General features: G+C 40.5%; 1 protein-coding gene across 1 annotated transcript in view; it reads left to right on the top strand.

The window, feature by feature from the left end:
• Window positions 1–18,083, top strand: part of RNF157 (ring finger protein 157) — a 120,481-nt gene that overhangs the window by 24,728 nt on the left and 77,670 nt on the right. Inside the window, exon 2 of the mRNA XM_054975222.1 lies at window positions 17,936–18,054. Within this exon, the coding sequence (XP_054831197.1) occupies window positions 17,936–18,054 (119 nt within the window). The remainder of the gene's footprint in view (window positions 1–17,935; window positions 18,055–18,083) is intronic.

Below are 18,083 nucleotides of genomic sequence, written 5' to 3'. Positions count from 1 at the left end.
GGTGGAAACCAATCCTGAAAAAGAAAAGAAGAGAACCTGGAATATTTGGGGGTGATTTTATTTCTATAAGCATCCCATACTTTTAGGATAGCTGTAAAAAAGATGTTTTGTTTAGAGTTTGTTGGGCGGACGTGTTGTTTATTCCATAGAAGATCCTGAATGGATTCATTTTGTTGTGTGTTTTGTAAAAAGTTGATCCAATCCATATGATCTTCCTTCTGTATTATAGAAATTACATCTTTTAATCGTGCAGCTTTTTGATAGAGATCAATATCTGGGAAATTAAAGCCTCCTTGTGTGTTTTTTAATCTTAGTGTTGTAAATGCAATTCTTGGATGTTTATCTTGCCACAAAAATTTATTGAAGAAGGTTTGCCATTGTTTTAAAAGTTTTGGTGGGATTAATATTGGAATTGTTCGAAAGAGAAAAATTAACTTGGGAAGTGCAAATGATTTAATTAGATGGTATCTATCATACCATGATAATTGTTTTTTATTCCAGTCACTTAATTCTGCTCTTATTTTAGCCATTTTATCTATGTGATTTAACTTTAGTAACTGGTTGAGGTCAGATGGTAGGATTATACCCAGATATGGTAGTTTTTTTGGTTCCCACTGGAATTTATATATGTGTTTAATATTCAATTGAGTTGTAGTTGTTGTGTTTAAAGGAAGTATGTTCGACTTGGTGTAGTTTACTTCTAATCCTGAAATTTGACCAAATAAACTTAAAAGATTTGATAAGTGTTGAAGCGATAGGATTGGGTTTGTGAGGTATAGCAGCATATCATCTGCAAAAGCACTGAGTTTATATGTTTTAGAGTTAACTGCGATTCCTTGAATTTGGGTGTTCTCCCTGATTGCTATTGTCAGTGGTTCTAAGGCAATTGCAAATAAAGCAGGTGACAAAGGGCAGCCTTGTCTTGTTCCTCTATGTAGATAGATTTTGTCTGAAGTGTTTCCATTTATTTTGACATGCGCTGTGGGTTGTGAATAGATTGTCTTTATTATACGTCGGAAATTTTCTCCAAAGCCCATATGGTATAGTGTTTCATCTAAATAACATATTTCTAAGGAATCGAAGGCTTTTTCGATATCTAATGATAAGAATAGAGCTTCAGTATGTTGATTTTTGCATATAGACATTAAATTTAAAGTTTTATAAATATTGTGTGTTAAATCCCTGCCGGGCATGAAGCCGGTTTGGTCCTTGTGTATATAGTGAGTGATAAATGAATTAAGACGTTCGGCTATAACTGAAGTAAATATCTTGTAATCTTGATTTAAGAGTGAAATTGGGCGAAATGAGGCTGGGGTTTTATGATCTTTGCCTTGCTTCGGAATTACTATAATAGAAGCAGTCGACCATGAAGGAGGCTGTATTCCTGTTGTTAGTAACATGTTACAAGTTTCAGTAAGGGGTTGTAACAGAAGTGGGGCAAATTTTTTATAAAATTCTGCAGGAAATCCGTCTGGTCCTGATGTTTTGTTGTTTTTTGATTTTTGTATGACTGCTGCAATTTCTTGTGTGGTGATTGGATTCTCCAGTTTTGACTGATGTGCTTTTTCTAATTTTTTAAGATTTTTAAGTGATTGCAAAAAATGGGATATGTTTTCTATTTTTGGTTTTTTTGATGTATATAGTTGATTATAGTAATCTCTGAAGATATTAATTATGTCTTTTGATTTAGTGTATATTTGTCCTTTTTTGTCTTGGATTACCCTGATTAATTTTGCTACCTTCTTTTCTTTTATTCTCCAAGAGAGAATACGTAAAGTCTTTGGTGTATTGAACCAATGTTTCTGTTTTAAATATATGAGATTTTTTTGAATATTATCTGATTCTATGGTTTCTAAAAGTTTGCGTTCATTTATTAGTTTCTGGTATACTTTTTTACTACCATTCTGTTTATGTAGGAATTCCAAGTGTTTAATTTTCCCTGTAATTTCTTGTTTTTGAGCTTTCTTATCCTTGTGAATTCGTGATGTTAATGCTATTAGATGTCCTCTAGTGACAGCTTTTAAAGCGTCCCAAAAAATATGTGGTTTTGTTTCTGGTGTTGTATTTTCTTTCATGTATTGTTTGATGATATTCTCAATTTCCTTAACATGATTTGAATGGTACAGCAGTGATTTACTAAATGTCCAGTGTTTTTCAGTTTTTGTTTCTGACTTAAATGAAATGGTGCAAGTAGTCCAAGCATGATCTGAGTGGATTATGTTACCAATTTCGGTTGAGTTTACCTGATTAATTAATTTTTCTGAAATTAAAATAAGGTCAATTCTGGTGTAAATGTGATGTCTAGGTGAGTAGTAAGTAAAGTCTTTTTCTGTAGCATGAGTTTGTCTCCATACATCAATCAGATTGTGATTTTTAATCAATGTTGCCAATTTAGTATTGTGACATTTCTTATTGGATTTTTTATAGTCTGACCTATCTAATTTGTGATTCATTATGAAATTAAAGTCTCCACCCACAATCAGTTCGCCTTCCTGAAATTTTTCTAGATTAATTAATAGTTCTTCTATAAAGGTTATTTGCCTTTGGTTAGGTGCATAGATGGATGCCACTGTAAGAAGGTGATTGCCTACAGTTCCTTTTACAAATATATATCTACCCAGAGGATCAACCTTTGTAGCTTTATGAAAAAAAGGAGTATTTTTGGATACTATAATTGCAACCCCACGTGCTTTAGAAGTGCCATATGCATGGTATTGTGTCTGAATCCATCTGTCTTTCAGTGTTAAAGGATTACCAGCACGAATGTGTGTTTCTTGAAGTAGAGTGATATCTGGTTTAAGTTTAGCTATATGTGTAAGTATGCGTTTTCTCTTAATTGGATTCCCCAAGCCTCGAACATTATAAGAAATTACTTTTAGTTCAGAACACATATTGTAACTTCTCCCTCCAATTTCTTCTTAGAAATAAATTATTTTTTGTGTTAAAGAAATAGCTTTTAAACAACTTATTTGGTAACAGTAATGCTATTTAGTATATAAAATCTGAACGATAAGACAATTTTCTGATGACAATACAGCACTTGTTATAACTTTACATTTTGATTATACTTAACTGTGTATTATAAACAGTAATACTTCTAATATCCGTAAAGTAACAATATAAACTTGAAGTAGTAATATAACTTTCTAATAACAGTAAAACTCTTCTATAACTCTCAACTTTGTTTATAACTAATTATTTGATATAAAATAGTAACACTCTATAATATAGGAACAATAACAATCCCTATTATCAATAAATTTCTGTTTAACTTGAATTCGATTAATAAGCCAAAAGGGGAAAAAAATAAAATTTAAAAAAAAAATGAAAAAATAATGGAAGAAACTGAAACTTATCCTATATAACCCTCTATAATTCAAGAGATAAACTTCTCTCCTGAATTACTGGAAAATTCCAGAATATCTGGGTAATTCTAATTTGGAAGCTAATTAAATTACTGTATCTTATAATCTGCCCCCCCGAACCCTTTGTTGATATTTTGATGCTATGAATGGCATTTGTTTCAGTCATTGGAATTAGAGCTTCTATTATTTATAATGCAGAGTTTGAGACTTCAGTTGTGCCTAATCGGTATCTTGCTTCCTTTTTGTGGAGTTGAAGGATATGATCTCTTTCTTTTGTTAGATATGTTGTCTAACTCCATAGGCAGTTCCAGGTTAATGCTCTGTAACAGGCATAATCCAGTTTCTTGGTCTTCTGCTGTGTAGGTCTCTCCTTGTTGTTTTACTTGGAGTTTAGTAAAGTTTATCCATCTATAGTTGATTTTAGCTTTCCTTAAGGCTTCTGTTACTGGTTTAAGTTCCTTTCTTTTATTTAAAATGTCCTTTGGCAGATCAGTTAACACCAGGATAGAAGCTCCTTTGTATGTAAAGGTGTTTTGTGATCTTGCCACCTCCAAGATTTTTTTTCTTGTTCTCCAATCGACAAATGTTGCTACAACATCCCTGGGACTTCTCCTTTTGGGATGATTAGGGTAGCCAAGGCGATACGCTTTGGAAATTAGAGGGCTGATGCCCTCTTCTAATTGAAGGCATGTGGCTAGCCAGTTAGAGAGGAAAGAGATTAAATCTGCATTTATTATTTCAGATTCTTCAATCCCTCTAAATTTTAAGTTCTGCTGACGGTTTGCAAGTTCAAGGGTTTGAATTCTATTTTGCATGTAGTCATTCTCTTTTTGTAAGTCTTGCACATCTCTTTGCAAGGCAATGCTAAGATCCATTGCATTTTCAGCTTTTAGCACTGCTTTGTTAATGTCTATTTTAATTTCTGCAATTTGCTCTGTTAAATTGGAAATTTTTTGAAGGATATTAGACTCCATAGCTTGAAGTAAGGCTGGTAAGCTTAAGTCTGATGAAGAGTTACTTACTCTGCTTTCCTCGGCAGCCATTTTGAGTGTGTCTTTTTCAGCTCTGATTTCTGCTGCTGGTGTTTGGGAGACCAGGAAAAAATCTTGAAGCTTTTTAGCAGCCTTACTGTTTGCTTTCTTCTTTTCTGTTGTTTGTTTGTTCATAGCATTCATTTTACAGTTGTTAGGTTGTTTAAAGGGCTCAGGGTGAGACAGAGCTCAGCTTTAGGCGGCCATTTGCTTTTGCTGCGAAGCCACGCCCCCCCGCCATCTGGGGACCTTGATGAAGCAGGCTGGAAGGCATTTTAATTGGCTGTATCTTGCATTTTTAGGGTTTTTTTTGTGTGCCCATAAATGTACCCAGCTGTTTAGTGCTGGTATTTGGACCAGCTACAAATAGAAATACATATTGTCATTAATGCTAAATATTTGTGTTATTAACAATTTTTTTACCCTGCCCTCACGTAGCCCCCAACGCATATGGTAAATATAAAACATACAAATTTAAAATATCCTCTTAAAAGCCATTAAAACCAACGCTTAAATGTATCATTAAAACAATTTAAGACTAGAATTAAAAATAACTACAAAAGACAAAAACAACAGTTAACACATTGGAAATAGAGGAGGGATCACTGAAGGAATGCCAATGCCAACTATCTTTCATAGGTCAGATCAATATCTAATTAGACTAAATCTCATGTTTCAGTTAGTGATTAATGAATGAAGATGTCAGCTGTGCTTTCACAGCACTCAGTGGTGGGTGAGTAGCAGATGATGGCTACAGAGTGTAGCTACTAGGGTACAGATTGTCTTCCTCTCACTTAAGCAATCTTGAAGAAGGGAGAAAACTCTCAGGCATTCATTGATCCATAGTAGAGATGGGCACGGAACAAAAAAAACAAACAAACTAGGAGGTTCGTGGGTTTCATGAACCACGAACCACAGAACTGGACCAGTTATGAACCAGTTCGTGGTTCGTGGAGTTTAAATGCCCCTTTCCAGCCTTAACAGTGGCAGGGAAAGGGGCATTGAACAGTTTAAAGGGCCGTTTCCTGCCTTGCAAGCAGCAGGTCCCTTTAAACTATCAGCTGGCAGGCGGCAGGGGGGATCCCTGGGGGCCCGCAGGGCCCGCGGAAGAGGCCGAAAAGGGCCTCCCTGCCCCTCACAGCCATTTGAGGGGCAGGGAGGCCATTTTTGGCCTCTTGAGCTGCCCTGTGGGTGCGCAGAGCAAGAGAGGAGGCCAAAAATGGCCTTCGCCCCTCCCAGGAGGAGAGGAAGGATGCTGCGCCGCAGGGGAAGGTAAGTGTGGGGCTGGGGGGTAGGGGGTAGGGGGCTAGGGTTTGGGCAGTTTAAAGGGACCTGCCGAGGCAGGTCCTTTTAAACTATCAGCTGGCAGGTGACAGGGGGATCCACCTTGCCGCCTGCCAGCTGATAGTTTAAAGGGACCTGCCCTTGGCCATTTCCCTGGGGAAATGGCCATTTAAACTGCCCCTGTAAATACGACCCAATGAACCAGTATACAGTTCGTGGAAGTTCCGTGAAAAGGAGCTTCCATGAACGCTGGTTTGCGAATCCCGAACCAGCCTGGTTCGTGGGTTTCTTTGGGTTGTATTTAGGTTCGTGCCCATCTCTAATCCAGAGCTTTATGTTAGTCTATGTGCCATGGTTCAAATGATTATGAAGTAACTTGAAGAGAAGATGCTAGGTGCCTGAAAAAGATCTCACCTCTATTGAAGATCAGTTTATAGATCCATTCACATATTGCAACAAAGGCCCAAACAAGTCTCAGAAATGTCTTTGTATTTTCAAAATGTCTGTCTTCGGCTTATATGCTTTGTTGTTCCTGTTTCAAAACAATATTTGAGAGAGAGGGCTGTTTCAACTCCTCATTACAGACAGAGTGAAATTTCAGCAGTCTTATACAGCATGCAGGTTCTGCTCATAAAACTGAGACTTGTCCTATCAATATGAAACTTGACATGGAGCATCTACGTTGTGAACTGGAAAAAAACACGTTCAGTTTCAGGAATATTGGTTGGGGGGGGGGAACCCTGAGCCACAGCAGTTTTTTTAAAAAATGTGGCTAGAGGAGTGAAGTCTTTGTTTTGAACTGCTTCTTTGCCAGAAAAAACCACCATAAATGAGGCGGAGGCTGAAATGTTTCTAAAAATTCAAGTATGCCTCTGAGAGATCCCTTTTCATTGGTTTGATGTCTCTGTATGATTTTAAAGTTAAGAGGTTAATTGCTACAATTTCACTCACTGGTGAATGTAGGATGTGCAACATGCAACACAGGTAACTTGTAGGCATGAACCTGAATATGATGGGCATGAACCTGAATATGAACCCAAAAACCCCATGAACCAGCCCGGTTCGTGGGTCACGAACCAGTGGTTCGTGGAAGCTCATTTCCACGAACTTCCACAGAACTGGTCTACTGGTTCCATTTGGTTCATATTAAAGGGCAATGCCTCTTTCCATGCTGCTGCAAAGCTGGGGGTTTGTGGGCTTTGGGCCGTTTAAAGGGCCCTGCCGCTTGCAAGCAGGCTTTTTAGCCCAGCCCAGGAAATTGATGGGGAGAAGCAGGAGCCATCTTCCTTTTTGTTGGAAATGGCACTGGAAACTGTATAATGTTCAAAAGGAAATAACTTTACTTAACAGGCAGGAATTGAATAAGTGTAGTCAGGGACTGAAAGTACTGAGGTAAAATTTTGATGGTAGTACACTCTGAGTAACAGGCAAAATAGTTTCCTTGAAGCTTAGTTTCTTATATTCTTGGTTCTTAGCAGTGAGAGGTGTTTTACTCAGTACTTTATTTACACTAACAATGTTTCTTCACAGAGTTTTCCGTTCACAACAGATCCAGGGGCCTTCTCAGAGCCAACTCCCTTTTAGAAACTGGGCAGGAATTAATCATCTTCTCCTACGAAGATATAACCCTTCTTGTTTTTGGTTTGAAAGGGAGTCTAACCTACTACCCAATCACTCTTGCCAAATCATACTCCAAGTCAGGGTTTTTTTTCTGGGAAAAGAGGTGGTGGAACTCAGTGATGGAACTCAGGACTGCACAATGACACCACTTTGGGTCAGCTGGAACAAGGGGGGAGTTTTTTAAAGTTTAAATTGCCCTTGGCGAAAATGGTCACATGGCTGGTGGCCCCACCCCCTGATCTCGAGAATGAGGGGAGTTTAGATTGCCCTCTGCGCCGCATAGTGCAGAGGGCAATCTCAACTTCCCTCTGTCTAGAGATCAGGGGGCGGGGCCACTGGCCATGTAACCATTTTCAAGAGGTGATGGAACTCCGTTCCACCACGTTCTTGCTGAAAAAAAGCCCTGCTCCTAGTTCTATGGTGTCTATGTCAAATGGGCTTTAGCTTTTGCTGACACTTATACTAAGAATTCTTAAACAGAGTTCTTCAGGACAGTGATGATACAGTTAAGGCAGTTACGGCAGAAGTTTCCTCTTTCCTCACTCCAGAGGGGAATCTGTCTGCCTTTCTCTTGTCAGACTCTCAAACTCTTTCTGAACAATCATAGAATCATAGAGTTGGAAGGGGCCATACAGACCATCTAGTCCAACCCCCTGCCCAGTGCAGGATCAGCCTAAAGCATCTCTGACAAGTATTCATCCAGCCTCTTCTTGAAAACTGCCAGTGAGGGGGAGCTCACCACCTCCCTAGGCAGCTGATTCCACTTTTGAACTACTCTGACCGTGAAAAAGTTTTTCCTAATATCCAGTCGGTACCTTTGTGCATGTAGTTTTAGCCCATTGCTTCGCGTCCTACCCTCTGCTGCCAACTGGAACAGCTCCCTGCCCTCCTCCAAATGACAGCCTTTCAAATATTTAAAGAGAGCAATCATGTCCCCCCTCAACCTCCTCTTCTTCAAACTAAACATTCCCAAGGCCCTCAGCCTTTCCTCGTAGGGCTCAGTCTCCAGACCCCTGATCATCCTTGTCGCTCTCCTCTGCACCTTCTCGATTTTGTCCACATCCTTTTTGAAGTGAGGCCTCCAGAACTGCACACAATACTCCAGGTGTGGCCTGACCAAGGCAGTATAGAGAGGGGTTATGACCTCCTGTCATAAACCAACTGTCAGCCCTTCAGCTGGGTTCTAACTGACCAATCAGAGAGGAGGGAGTGGTCTGTTACTCAAGCTCTCCATTCCAAGCAAGAGTTAACTATTTCCCTCCCAACTCTCTGATTGCTGCACTTAGGAAACCTGCTTTCAAATGCAATCCATCACACCATCCAAATCTTTGTCCACAAGGTGAGTACAAGAAACCAGCTGGGTAAGGTTTAGCCTCTATATCTGTCACCCTCTTTCTATGTAGGAACTTCTATCTATAAAAACATTTACAGGCTAGAAAAAAATGATGGCAGGATGCAAAATTCAATTACTGCTAAATTATTGTCAAGAAAATTTATTTGTAAAGAGCTGCTCTCTGCGTGTGTGTATGCAAGTCACTTTGTGTCATAAAAAAAACCTGAAGGTTTTTTTTGTCTTTTAAAAATATCAAATCTTTTTAAATATCAAAGTATGAAATAAAAATAAACATTAAAATAAAGTTAACATCCAGTGTCAATATAAAGGTTTATTTTCAGTAAATACAACTAAATATGACCTTAATAACCACACTATTTGGTATATTTGGGATTTTTCATGGTATTTAAAATTATTATTCCATGATTTCTTGCGAAACTCCTGTTGATGTCCTGAAGAACCATGGTTGGAAAACATTGATGAAGGGAGCTTTGCCTCTCAAAAGCTCATCTTCTGGAAATCTGATCGGTCTTTATGGTGCTACAGGACCCAAATCTTACTCTTCTACTACAGGCCAACACTGCTACCCACCTGAAACTGATCTATATATTAATTTAGAGTGTTCTGGGAAATTCCATTCATTACTTCAAGGAATGCAAGTTGCAACAACTCTCTGTGGGCACTATTATCCTCATTACATTTGCTTACCTTTTTAGTGATTCCTTGGGAGAAGTAGGATTTGGACCAAAGATTATGTAGTTGATAGCTCAGTTATTTCACTATCACACTATTAAAAGGCTTGGATCATGCCATCAATCAAGATGAAATCACCTGTGTCACCAGTAGATATGGGCACGAACAGAAAAAAAATGAACATGGTGTTCGTTGTTCGTTGCCATCCATGAACAATGAACAATGACGAACATGACCTGTTCACAAACATGTTCATTGTTCGTTGTTCATGGGGGCCAGCAAGCTCTCCTCCAGCCATCAAGATCCCTACCACACCACTCTCAGAACCCCTACCTGAGCAGGCAGCAGAAAATGTACCAATCATAAATAATAGCTTGGCCCAGAGCCTGGCAACAGCCCTGGATCCTGAAGGGGTAGATCCCTACCACACCACTCCCAGAAAGCTTACCTGAGCAGGCAGCAGGAAAGGTACCAGTAATAAATAATAGCTTGGCCCAGAGCCTGGCAGCAGCCCTGGAACTTGAAGAGGTAGATCCCTATCCCACAACACACAAAGAAAATTCAAGCTCCAATGCACTCTCCCTGTCTCTCTCTCAAAATGCCAACAGCAACTGTCTCTCCCTCACTGTCTGCAAAACCAGAGCTGGGAGCCCCGCTCCCTCCTGCTCTTTGCTTCCTTGTAACAAATTTGGAGCTCCACACTTGAAAGGAACGAGGCTTGCAATGACCACCTGTTCATGTAGAATGGGGCCTCATGGACAGGTTGTTCATGAACAACTGAGTGGGCTGTTTGTGGCTTTTTAAAGTTCGTATTACTGTTCGTGCCCATCTCTAGTCACCAGCATTGAAAACCAAACTGACTAAATTACTTCTAGCACAAACTATAGAAGAATTACAGCAGCTTTTTGCCAGCCAAATGTTCTTTTTGTGTGCAGTCCACTTGCAGGTCTTAATATACCTTTAGCTCTCAATAAAGAACTTTAGAAAGTAAGGCTATATGTTTTAGGCTAAGCAGATGAAATAAAGGATTGGAGTGCTTGCTCTTTTAATTGTGCAGAGGACAGAATTTTGATAAGTATAGCTTACATGGGTGCACACATACTTCATAGCACAATGCTGCACCTGTCAAAATTCCCTTTTGCCACAGCTGTTAGAAGTACAGAAAACAAATGTCTCACTGTATCAAGTCACCTATATCTGTTGGTGCTCTGACCTGGGGCAAATACAGACACCTATTTCCTTAGCACTGGCCGAATCCACACACTTCAAGTTTGCTGCATCTTCCCCAGCATTTATGCGCTTCTCAGGGCTGTTCACATACTCTTACCTCAATCCCGCCATTCTTTCGCGTCTGTTGTACTGTGCCTCAGATGAGTTTGTCATGCTTTCAGATGCTTCTCTTGAGCAGTTCTCACCATGGATGTGAACAAATAGAAGCACTTCACAAAGAGACCACCCCCTCTTAACCACCCCCACTTTCTTGTTTCTTGCTTTTCCGGAACACCATCCCTCTTTGCAAAGCAATTCTTATGGTTCCAACTCTGTCCAAGGCATGCCCGCACCCCCGTCCTGTTTATTTTTTTAAAAGGGGGCATTCCTAGTGCTATTGCGCAATCCCATTGAAAAATGCCCGTGGAGGCATCGGGGGGGGGGGGTCATTTTTATTTCAGTGAATTATGTTTTACTGCCGAAGGAGAGCCTAGGTAATGTCTGTGGCTGCAAAGGTTGACTCCTTCCAGGTTTTAAAATAAATAAATAAATATTGAAATGATCGGTATAGCGAAAAATCGCTATCCTATAATCATAGTTGAGTGGTAACACAGTAGTCTGTGGTAATTGGCCAAGCGAACACCTCTGTCCCACCAATGTCCCGCAATGAGAAACAAAATTGTCTCCCTCGGAGCCAAGGTGGTGACCAACATCCACCTCTAACATCCAACAAAGTGAGTTTGGATCGCCCCCACCTTAAATATCATTTCAAATTTGCCCACCAGAAAAATGGTCCAATGGATATCTAGAAAAATGGCAAAGAACAACATTGACCAATCGCAGGCATCAAAGGGGGTGTGGCCTCAGCATAGCAATTGAGCAAAAAATTGTTATAACGGAAATCTGGTATTAAATTTTTTTTTTTAAGTACATGTCGTCATCGGCTACGGCAGATCTAAACCCTCCCCGTATTGCGTGATTCTCCCAGGGATGTGGACGAAGTATAGCACAATGCTGCCGCAGTAAGAGAGGGGAAGTGAACACAGTTCGGGACATTGCGGGATAGAATCCAGCGCAATTATTGCGTATGAAAAGCGGAAGGTAGGGAAGTGTGGATTCAGCCCTGGATCACCTTGGCTAGCCTAATCTTGTCAGATCTTAGAAGCTAAGCAGGGTTGGTCCTCTTTAGTACTGGAATGGGAGACTATCAAGGATGTCCAGGGTTGCTCTACAAAGACAGGCAATGGCAAACCCCTATATGTTGCTGTAAGTTGCCTGTGACTTGATGGTACTTTCCACCACCATATCTGTTGATTGCTGTAGGTGTGCCCACTTTTAAGAAAAACATTTCTAGATTAGAGTAGGTTGCTATTTAAATGTAGTCCCACCCTCTAGAACCCTTTTTATGTTTCATTAGAAAAATATATTGTGTTGCCCTTCTCATGCCCCTTTAGTAGTGTGCTTGTGAGTGTTGTGGTAAGCTATAAAGGAATAAATTGGGTACTGTACTTTCAGATAGTTACTTTTCTCTCTCTGCAGCTCTATATCCCTATAAATTATGCACATGGAAAAAAATGGAGCCAGAAAGCAGCAGACATCAATAATTGATAGCAGAATCTTCCTAAATGAAGAGTTACATCTATCTGTTTTGGTGCCTGGTCCACGGTATAACGTTTTTGGTTGGAAATGTGTTTACCTTTCTGCTGCTTGGCAGTAAGAAAAGTCATTTGTAGCACCAACATAAAGTGCTGAACTATAATAAGTTTTTGTTGTTTTGTTGTAATATATACCAGGGTTCTTTCCATAGACTTGCACATACTGAACCAGCCTTTGGGGTACATTTATCTGTAAAATTTATGTACTGCCTTTCTGCAGGCATTCTGCAGAAGATAGCATCCAAGGCAGCTTCCAAAGAAGGATAAATAGAGTTCAGTGATGGTCCAGAAAATACGAATATCTAGTGCTAGGCTGTGCAGACAGAGTCATGATCAGATAAAGGCTGGGACATTCACAGAACTGGCTAAATAATGCAGCACCACATGAAAATGATTGAGACTTCAACATCCATTTTGGTCCATTAGTAGGGTTGGCAGGCCCCCTCAACCTCCTGGAGGGGGATAGGGGCCTGGCACTGACCTTGGGGGAGAGGGGTGTGTGCGTGATTGAAGCGCGCCCCCACAAGCACAATGACGTCACTTCGGGAGTGTTGTCATCACGTGGTCCCTGGGAGCATGCCCAGGCTCCACAGGGGCTCAAAATGGGCCCGATCCTTGGCAAAATGGGCCCGAAAGAAGCCTGATTTCACCCGAAACGGGTCCGTTTTGAGGCACTGTGGAGTGCAGGAGTGCTCCCGTGCTCCACAGAGGCCCCGATCTGGGCCAAAATGGGCTCGATCCTGGTTGCTGCTGTGCACGGGAGCATGCAGCACCACGGGGGAGTGCGCACGGAAGGTGCGCCCCACCCCCCGCTGGTTAGGTAAGTGGAGGCAGGGTGTGGGGAGCAGGGGTCTGGCATCCTTGTCCATTGGGTAGACAGAGAGTTCACCCTCCTTGTCACATTGATTCATTATGTGGCTTTATGCTTGTTAGTTGGTTGTGGCTATTCCTAGTCTATAAACTGGAAGCAATAGTGACCTACCATGCTGAGTAGTTAGACCAAACAGAAAAGTTGTAAAGTTTTTAAAAACAAATTATGAATGCCTATGTAAGCAAATATTCAAATGCCCATGATGTCATTTATGAGTATTCTTGATTTTAAGTTCTCTTTGAGTTGAAGACAGGAGGGGAGCGATATACTTAGCTGTTTAAATGCAACCTTTAATAATTGTCTTCAACATGCACCTCTCCATTTGTAAATCAGTTTGGAAACAGGTCAGGAATATATCTTCTCTCTTTTAAAAAGGAGTGTTTAATTTTTACTCCTTGTCTCTGAGAATAATATTATTAGCAGAGCTGCCATCCTGTGGTGATTGGGTTTTGTCCCTAATTTAGGAGCCAGGGAAAGGCAAAACCTGAATTATCTGTACAGTTCTCGAAAAGTAACCATGTATGTAATTCCATAACAAAGGCAGTGTCATGTGATGCTTTCAAGACCAGAAAAACTTATTGTGACATGAACTTTGATAGGCAAAAGACTACTTAATCTAAGGCACAAACCCTGGTGTAGTGGTTAAAGCCTCCAGACGCCTTTAGAATTCTGACACAGTATGGTGGGTGCAAGCACAAAATGGCTGCTGCAAGTGGCAGTGCCAACCAAAGAATGTCAAGGAGTGAGGTCAGTCATAACTCTTCATTTTAGGCAGAAGCTCTGTTTAACAGGATGCCTTTTAAAATAAACTTTTGTTTAAAAATGTTTTCTTGCATATATCTTTAGTGACTCAGTGAGACTCTTGTGCTGTGGTGGCAGCTGCTGCTGAAGCAACTTCTTGAAAATCAGCATTTCCAATGTTATCCTCAATGGCCAATCAGAAGCCCTAATGGTCAAAAGTCCCACCTGACTCTGCTCACTTTCTTAAAATTAAAAAAAAAAAAACTTGTTGGGTACCATGGTGCCCAGAGGCACCATGTTGGGGACCTCTGCTCTAGAATATTCAAAGTACTTTGTATACATGACCTCAGGAATCTGTTAAGCTAGGTCAGTATTATTTCCCCATGTTGAATTCTCTGGGTGGGGGTGAGGAAGGTAGGGTGGAGAGACTAGTTCCCCTAAGGCCCAATTAGTGATTTTAAAGGAAAGACAAATTTTGAGCTAGTGGTTTCTCAGTTTGTATACATTATAGCACTCTCCTATTTTTTGTTGCTTAATAATCTGTTCAGTGACTTGGGAAATCTTTTTGTGGCATGGGTGCTGCTGCTGTGTCTGTCCTCCCTGCTGCGCCATGCCACAAGGCCTAGCTTCTGAGGGGAGGACCTTTGATGGTGCTCCTTCTCATCTCAGCAATGCCCTCATGGGAACAGTGGAGACACTGAAGGATCCATCTTGTGGGTTTCTCCTACATGATGTGGCAGCACAGGAATAGCACTCGGTACGGTCATAAGGGGCCCTTGGCTACTTAGCTGACTCATTCTGTTCTTTTGGCTGTCACTTATTCTCCAGTTGCATTACCTTTGGCAGTATCTGTACTCCTTGACATGATACAATGGGGGACAAAAATGGGACTGCTCCTGTGTAACTTCTTAACAAGTTACTCTGATTTAAGACCTGGGGGCTTTGTGACCACATTTCTCTCTTTTCTCTCCCCCTTCCTTCTACTACCCTGAAATAAAATGTTACTAAAGACCAAGCCTTCTTTCCCAAGGGCTATCTATATTCCTGGTATGCCTGGAATTGATGAAGTTATTAAAAGTTCATTTGACCTTTTTACTATTAAAACCTTGAATTGTTTAAAGGTATATTAGAGGGTAAGAGGGTATAGATATCAGAGTATATTTGTTGCCTTAAACAACAGTTTGGGGGCAGGAATCTCTCTTGGAAGAGATTCCTGTAGCTGTTACTGACTGTTAGTGGGAAGGGAGCTGGAGCTGTAGAGATAACTTTGTTATATTTTTGATTAAATTCTTTACGGAGCTTGCAGGGTGTTGCCGGCTTTATTATTTTATATTGCAAGTCTTGTAGTAATATCTGGTGAACTCATACAATTTCCTAGATTCTGGGAGTAGATGAGAACCTGGGAATGCTTTTAGAGAGGGACTGCCATGAACTGTGGCATTTTGCTTCAGAAGTTAAGATTTTAAAAAATTGAACAGTAATCTGCAATTTTTTAAATATATGTACAGTATATATCAAGCATACTTTATCATAGAGATTCAGGCTACATACTTAGATTTAAAACACCAAAACAGGTTTTTACATTTTCCCAGGAAGGGGATAAATGAGCATACCTCAGGGAGGAGTGAATTCCACAATATGGAGATTACTCCTGAGAAAATCCATCTTGTCACCTGGAAAACCCACTTTTCCAAGACAGTCTTTGGACTAGGTCTGTTATATGTCCAGAAGACACTTCATCTCTCTCTTTGCCACAGTGTGTTGTGGTGAAATGTGTTAAAACAGTCATCCTCTCATTTCAGACAAATTCAGCAGGAGGAATAAAGGCAAAGGAATAAAAGTTAGGCATATCTGAAGGATTACCATTTGAGTGAAGTCTTCGTATCTGACCCAAGGGCAATGGTTTCTTATATACATACAAGCCCTGAGGATATCAATTGATTTATATGAAAGATGCTGGTTAATGCTGAGGGAGGTCTGAAGAATGGCAATTCTTCCTGATCAAGACAAACAAATGTCTGTGACGGTTTCCTTCAAGTAAATTTAGCACAACTGTATTCTGAATTCCCAGCATGAAGGAGGCAATTCAGGCAGTCGCAAGAGGGTTTCCATTTTGAGAATGTAACAGTTGACCAGAGTAGCAGGGCTAAAACCCTGTTGGGGAAAATGCATCTTTTCCTCAGACAGCTCAGAGAACAGACAGACACTTGTACCATTGGTACAAGAGGTAGTTTCCTTGAATGGAAGTTTTTGGGCTGTTTGTCAACAGATTGTTAGTAAATGGGATATAAGAGTGCATCAGTGAAAAATGTTTCGCTGGAGGAAAAGCACCTGTTATCATGAGCTGGAATGTTGTAAGAACGTGTAACAGTCATTGCTGTATGTAAGCCAGTGACTCAAATATTGTCGTTAAAGTGAAGAATGCAATGGCAAACGTGGTGTGATAAAGATCACAAACTTTTGTTTGTCTGTAAAAGGTAAATTGCATGTCACGCGGCTTTTGATTTAGATCAGGGCCACGCAGAGAAAGGAGAGGCGTGTTAACCCTTCAAATCCTGGCTTGGCTTCATTAGTTGAAACCAGGCATTCTGTGCTTAGCATTTTTAAAGGGCGGGGTGTGTGGAGACACATTTTTCTTTAATATCCCAGTTTGAATTAGCAAAACTGATTGGAAGCTGAAATGTTAAATCTCCCTTGATCCAAATTGGAGTATATGTGTGTGTGATTTTCCTTTAAAAGACAGAGATCCCTGGTCATCATCTTATCTGTTTTGCTGAGCTACAAATAAGTTCCTGGCTTGAATGTCATCTTTATCTGGAACTCACTAGGTTGCCTCCCTATTTGTCAGTCTTTGCTCCCTACCTGCCACATAGGGATAATGCCATTGGCCTACTTTACAGCATAGTTCCATGGATTATAAAAAGGTGAAAAGCTTTAAACATTTGGAGAACTGTCCATGTGCTAAGTTATTTATTATTTATCCCTTACATTGACTCCAAAATTTGAGGATTTTGACATTCTTTACAAGAAATGGGGGTAGGATGGGAAAATAAATGTTAAAAGTCAGGTATATATTTGTAGAGGAAAAGGAAATACTAGATTAAAATATGTTGCAAACAGACTTGTTGCATCCTCTCCCCTTCTGGTTTTGGAGCTTATAGTTAATGACTTTTCAATTATTTGTCCATAACCAAAGGAACTAGCAGGTTTTTACACTTACACATGGTTTTTAGTAACATCACATTCCATATCTGGTAGATATTAGATTCTCTGTTTGTGATGCTTCACCGTCTCCACAGTATACAGTTTGCTGTTTTTGAGCCCTATCTATCACTATGGTTTTGCCCAGGGCTTTTTTTCTGGGAAAAGAGGTGGTGGAACTCAGTGGGTTGCCCTTGTAGAAAATGGTCACATGGCTGGTGGCTCCGCCCCCTGATCTCCAGACAGAGGGGAGTTTAGATTGCCCTCCACACCGCTCTGTCTGGAGATCAGGGGGCAGGGCCACCAGCCATGTGACCATTTTCAAGAGGTTCCGGAACTCCGTTCCACCATGTTCCTGCTGAAAAAAAGCCCTGGTTTTCCCTAAGATGACATTCAGTGAGATTGCAGACCTCTGATCAAAGAATGGTAATGGTGATAGACATTTCATCAGTGTGAATCAGGCAGGTAGTGGTCTTCAGATAGCCCTTGTGCTGAAAGACCCTTAAGAACTTGGAGAAAGTGATGTCTCTTATCTCAAGTAAGGGGAAGAAGGCCTGCTTGTAAGTATGCATGGAAGAAACAGATATTTGCATTTGGCATGGATGGAGGAAGAAGCAGAGAGACAGAACTGTGAGATGGTTGGGGGCAAAGCTCCTTGGGGAGCAGTTTGTCTTGGGGATCGGATGTAGGGTAGTCAAGAGTGCCATTTAGGGTAGTCCATTTGTTGCCTCTCTTGTAAGAGTGTTGTTTTATATCCACAAGTTCTGCTTCTTTATTTATAAATAATACAGATGCTACAAAGACACGATACATTTCTAATGCTCTCTCATCCAAATCCTGTAGCACTGTTACTGCCCAGGAAAGTGGGGACTGTGTAACCATATTGGATTCCCTTCTTTGCTCCTATTTCTTTCTGCTTTCCTCTCTTTCAGGAAGCTACTTTGCCAGTCACTTCATCATGGGAGGTGAAAAGTTTGATTCTACACACCCTGAGGGCTACCTCTTTGGAGAGAACAGCGACCTCAACTTCCTTGGGAACAGACCTGTAGCGGTAAGAGAACTTGTTATAATATAATGCTC

This window comes from Eublepharis macularius, chromosome 4, assembly GCF_028583425.1.
Source record: "Eublepharis macularius isolate TG4126 chromosome 4, MPM_Emac_v1.0, whole genome shotgun sequence".
NCBI lineage: Eukaryota > Metazoa > Chordata > Lepidosauria > Squamata > Eublepharidae > Eublepharis > Eublepharis macularius.
This window is presented reverse-complemented; position numbering and strand designations above follow the sequence as displayed.